At 50.0% G+C, this 5,991-nt stretch overlaps 1 protein-coding gene across 1 annotated transcript; it reads right to left on the reverse strand.

The window, feature by feature from the left end:
- Positions 1 to 2,766: 2,766 nt before the first annotated feature.
- Positions 2,767 to 3,300, reverse strand: LOC142772340 (uncharacterized). Its single transcript, XM_075874536.1, has one exon. It carries the CDS (start codon positions 3,298 to 3,300, stop codon positions 2,767 to 2,769), a length of 534 nt encoding a protein of 177 aa, XP_075730651.1.
- Positions 3,301 to 5,991: the final 2,691 nt, after the last annotated feature.

Here is a 5,991-nt window from a genome sequence, read left to right on the forward strand (position 1 = left end):
CACCAAGGCGATTCTTGGCCTGGATACTAAAAAGGCATGGGATACCGTCAAACACCAATCGATACTGAAACAAGTTGAGTCATTTGGTCTAGGTCGAAAAATGTACAATTACATACGTGATCTTCTTGCAAGCAGGCGCGAAAGTGTCGTGATCGCCGACCAAGAGTCACAAGAATTTGAAATGGGCTCGACGGGCACGCCACAAGGCTCCTTATTATCACCATTACTTTTAATTTAGTGCTATTGGGGATACCAGAGAAATTAATCGAAATACCCGCACTGTATCACAGTATATACGCGGACGACATCACCCTCTGGGTTCCCGGAGGAGGTTGTGACGGTCACGTCGAGAGAACGCTGAAGGTGGGAGTAGACAAAGTTCAGGAGTACTTGCAAGAAACGGGCCTCGAGTGCGTAGCAACCAAGTCCGAACTTTTAATCCACAATCCCACAAGCAGAGGTCGCAAAACCCCACGTGGCGAGGAAAGGGAATTCTTCAAAATACGTGTTCTGTTGGCAGACGGCACTCCCATACCACACGTAGACAAAATTCAAATTATGGGTGTACACATACAGGCGAATGGCCATAATGGTGAGACTGTGCGCCGACTCTGTCGTTCAGTAGACGACGCGATCAGACTTTTGCGTCGTATCACGAATAGACGTAACGGTCTGCGCGAACACTGCGCGATCCGTCTCGTGAAGGCCTACGCGATAAGCTGAATAACATACGTTGCCCCTTACCTCAAGTGGATAGGCTAAGAAAAAAACAAAATCAACTGCATGATACGAAAGGCTTCTAAGAGAGCTATCGGCCTCCCGATCGACGCGAGTACCGAAAGATATTAAGAGCTCGGACTTCACAGCTCACTCGACGAGTTAATTGAGGCCCATGACGTTGCGCAATACGAACGCTTAACCAGATCAAAGACGGGTCGACACATCCTTGAGTCGCTGGGCATCAGATATCACGCTCAGCAAGGAGAAAAGTTGGAGGTCCTTACCTCAGTCCGCGACCGCTTGATTGTTCCGCTGATTCCAAGGAATATGCACCCGACGCACCAAATAGGACGGCGTAACGAGCGTGCTAGACAGCTTCAAAACAAGTTTGGTAACAGTTGGTGAAGGGTGGTGCAGGAGTTTGGCCTGGGCGAGCTTGGTCTTAACGGCGGCAAAAGCTTGATCCGCGACCGTGTCCTAGAAAAGTGCGGCTGACTCTGCTTATGAAATCGAGAGTAGTGCTTCCAGAGGCTGCAGCAGTGTAGAGCATGTAGAGATGAAGCGGCAATAAAAATTGACCAGTCCGAGAAAGCGTCGTAGACTGCATAAGGACGTGGGAGGCGGGTACTCGAGGATAGCTTTAACCTTGTCAGGTAGAAGAGTGATGCCATCTTTAGTGATCTGATGTCCAAGGAATGCTATCTCTGAGACTCGAAACTGAAACTTTTCTACATTGATGACAAGGTCGTAATCACGCAGTCGAGTGAAAAGCTGACGTAGATGTGCCTTGTGCGCTTCAGCATCCTTGCTGGCAACGAGAAGATCGTCGATATAGACGAAACAAAACGGCAAGCTTCTTGTGACTTCGTCTATAAAACCCTGAAATGTCTGAATCGAAAGGCATTCGTAAATACTCATACAGCCCAAATTGGATAATTATTGTAGTTTTGGAAATGCCAGAAGGCTCAAAGGGGATCTGGTGATAAGCTTTCACAAGATCAATCTTCGAATATACAGTTGTGCCGGTTAAAAAGGCAGTACAGTCCTGAATATTGGGTAACGGGTATCGATCTGGAATGGTGATTGCATTGAGAGCCCGATAATAAGCACAGAGCCGCCCTTCATTGTTCTTCTTGGAAACAATGTGTAGCGCCAACGACCACGAGCTTGATGACGGACGAATGATTTGCAACTGTAACATATGCTGAAACTCGTTGCGAGCAATTCGAAGTTTATCAGGGCCAAGTCTGTGAGGGCGGCAGTGAACCGGTGGGCCTGTGGTAACGATGCAGTGTGTCACGGTGTACTTGGGGGTCTTATTCATGAGAGACAGCGTTGTAATTTCATGAAACTCATTCAGCAAAGCTGTATATGGAGACGTGGGCGGTTTCACGAAAGTGGGGTTTAGGGCCGCAGCGCGTGACAGAAAACCATTGACCGATAAGCCGGTATAGCTATCCACCAGGCTACAGCGGTTCATATTCACAAGCAGATGAAAATGCCTTAAGAAATCGGCGCCCAAGATTGCGTAGCGTACGTCTGCTATCCAAAATAACCGCTGCAGTTTCCTCTTAAGACCGACATAAAGGGTCATAGACTTCTGTCCGTAAGTTGCGATGACCGAAGAATTGATCGACACTTGTAAAGGAGTTGACTTCTCGCGAAGACGCCGGTCAGTTTCGGACGCTGGAATTCTGCTGACTTCTGCTCCAGTGTTCACCAGCAAGCGCAGACCTGTGGTTCTGTCGGTGATGTGGAAGAGGCGGCGTGATGCTTGGCCTTGATCACCCGCCGCTGTTATTGACGATCGGCCGGAGCGTTTTCCATGCGCCATGAGCAAGGTGGCACACATCTGCGAGCCACGGCACGAAAACGCCGGTGAAAGTACCATGTGTTCTGCGGTGAAAAGCAGTGCTCGGGCTGGTGAAGGGGCCGCTTTGCGGAGCAGCCCACGTGAGAGATCGTCGATGAGGACGAGGCTGGTCATTTAAGTTGCGAATGCTCAGCAATTGCAGACGCAAGTTGACGAGTATAGCTGCGAGATTTTCACCGTTTCTCGAAGAGAATCTGCTTCGAAATCAGAAAGGTGTGAACAGCGTCTATGACTGCCGGAGCAACGTCCATTATTTCATCGGCCATTTCTGCCAGCTCCGACAGCGGCTTATCCTGAGCTGGGAATAAAGCCATTTTCATGGTAGGTGGAAGACGCTGTAGAAACAGCTCTTGTAGTATGGATGTTTCCGAGCCGTCCGGATGGTCCCCAAGCAGGTGCTGCCGGTGACGTAGAAACTGTGTGGCACGGCGGTCCCCGAGCTCTTCGTTGCACAGAAGTTGCTGGATGCGCTGATGCTTAGGCGGAACGAGTCGGGGAAGAAGAGCCTGTTTGACTGTCGTATATGAAGGGTCACCAGGCGGGCCCACGATGATGTCGCGTATTTCGGCCATTGCCTGAGGCGGCAACGCTTCAACGAGGAGTTCATGCTTGCGAACTTCTGACGTGATGCGATGAGTGCGGAACTTATTCTCGACTTGAATGAACCATAAGGAGGAATCGGCAAGCCACAGCTGTGGTAGCGTCATGGTAGTATACCTCCAACAACACGCGAAGAGGGTACATGGCCGGGTGCAGTGGCAGCGGTACCAGGGCTGAGGCTGTCGAGATGCTCACGCTGCTCCATGGAAGGTCGCGTTCGTAGTCCGGGTTACTAATAATATAGCACTCTGAAACGCGGTTCCGAAAACACAGCATGGTTTATTAATGCATCTCCGCCATTGTTCCAAATACTTCTTTTTTTTCTCAGCATACTACCCACTACTAGCTTATTTTTCAAGTGTGTCGTGCCAGAAGAAGAAGAAAAGTATGCCAAACTTGTTTTCCCTTTTCTTCGTCAGAGAATCCTTGGCGTCTTCACATCCGCATTCTGCACTACGCTTGTTCACGCTTGTTCACGCATTCTGCACTACGCTTGTTCACAAATGGCATGACCTAAAACTCGAAAGGCCCTCTGGTATGATAAAGGCAGTCTTCTGTCGACCTCTCTCGTCGACCTCAATTTGCCAACAGCCGGTCTTGAGGTCCACCGACGAAAATTACTTCACGTTGTGCAGATGATCAAGAGCATCGTCTATACATGGAAGAGGGTACACGTCCTTTTTGGTCATTTTGTTCAGGCGGTGGTAATCAACGCAAAAAAGAGGGTCCCATCCTTCTTCTTCACTAAGACCACGGGTGATGCCCACGGGCTATTGGACGGCTGAAGGATGTCATCTTGTAGCATTTCGTCGACTTGTTTCTTCACGGCCTCGCGTTAGCGCGTTGAAACTTGGTACCAGCTCTGCCGAACTGGTCGAGCACTTTCTTCTAATATAATGTGATGTTTCGTGACGGGGATTTTACGCATTCTGGAGGATGACGAGAAGGAGTCCTTGAATTGTAGAAGCAGGGTTTGAGCTGGTCTTGCTCAGACCACGTGAGTGTCGGGTTGACATCGAAATCTGGTTGAGGCCAACGATTCGTAGAAGGACCTTCAACAGCATGGAGGAGGGTGAAAGCGTTGCGGGCGTTCATAAATTCATCGATGTAGGCGAACATCGTACCAATGCTGAAATGCCTATATTCATGGCTGAAGTTTGTCAGCAATACCTTTGCTTGGCCTCCACGCAGCTCAGCTACGCCTCTTGCAACGCAAATCTGACCGTTTAGAAGTGGGTGCTGATTGCCCTCGATGACGCCTTTAATGTTTGTGTGTTATTTGGAACCGACAAAAATGATTACGCTGGAGGAAGGTGGAACGGTGACCTGCTCCTATATCACATTTAAAAAATGGGTGGGGTGCGTCACGAGGGGCGGCAGTGCTTCTTCTGAGGTTAGTGTGATTGACTGAGGCCTCATGTTATAGCAGCCCCGTGGTCACAAAGGAAGTGTATTCCAAGTATCACATCTCTGGAGCACTCTTGTAGGATTACAAAGCTTGCAGGGTAAGTCCGCCTACTGATGATGACTCTTGCTGTGCATAGGCCAGTGGGCGTTGTGAGGTGGCCTCCAGTGGTTTAAATTTCGGGGCCTCCCCATGCAGTCAGGACTTTCTTCAACTTTGTGCCGAACGTCCCACTGATGACAGAATAGTCGGCTCCGGTGCCGACGAGAGCTGTGACGCTGTGGACGTTGATGAAAACGTCGATGTTCCGATGATGTTTATTCGAACAGAGAAATCGCAACGAGGTCATGACGTAAAATAGGTGTACGGCAAGTCTGGCAAAGGCGGCACAGGTTCTCGCGCAAGCAGATCACGGGGTCTTTCGTTCACTTCCGAAGGCACGTACGCGTTATTGCGTATGCTCCACTACAATTATCTGGGGTGAAAAGTAGCTATCCTGGCGACTTAGAGAGTAAGTAGAATGAGGGGGTCGTAGTAGGGCTTGCGATGGTCGATATGTGCGGTCTCGCGTTCTTGACGGCGCAAATGTGGCGATTGTGTTAGAGGCTCTATGAAGTAATTCACCGGCGAGGTCGCGTCAATGACACGGTATGGACCATGGTATCGGGCCAGAAGATTAGAAGAAAGACCAGGACCGTGCGGGGGCACTTAAAGCCACACAAGAAAGCTAGTACTAAACGTAGGAGCTGTGTTATGAACGTCGTCATGTCGGGTCTTTTGGAGAGCTTGAGCCTCACTTGTCAGAGCCAACTGTCAGAGTCACTTGTCAGAGCCAACTGACGACAGTATTCAGCGTATTTGACGACTTTCGAAATCGGGGAGCACTCAGATGCATCAGGGCGGTACGGGAGTATAGTGCCGAGTGGGTGGGAAGGTTCGCGGCCGTACAACAGAAAGAACGGGGAAAACACGGTAGTCGCTTGCGTCGCGGTGTTGTAAGCTAAGTTACCAAAGGGTAATACAGCGTCCCAGTTAGTGTGGTCAGAGGAGGTGTACATCCTCAGCATGTCGCCAAGTATGCGGTTGAACCGTTCAGTGAGGTCTGTGGATGGTATGCGGTAGGTTTCTGGTGGATAATTTTGCATTCAGTGAGAATAGCTTGGATGACCTCCGACAGGAACACTCGACCCCTATCACTGAGTAATTCCCGTGGAGCACCATGGCGGAGGAAGAAGCTGCGCAGATTAAGGAGTGCAACTTCGTAGGTGGTCGCTGCCGGTAGAGCTGCAGTCTCAGCGTAGCGTGTCAGATGATCGACGCCGACAATAATCCACCGCTTTCCAGAGCCACTAAATGGGAGGGGGCCATACAGGTTGATACCCACGCGGTCGAA

This window comes from Rhipicephalus microplus, chromosome 9 (assembly GCF_043290135.1).
Source record: "Rhipicephalus microplus isolate Deutch F79 chromosome 9, USDA_Rmic, whole genome shotgun sequence".
NCBI lineage: Eukaryota > Metazoa > Arthropoda > Arachnida > Ixodida > Ixodidae > Rhipicephalus > Rhipicephalus microplus.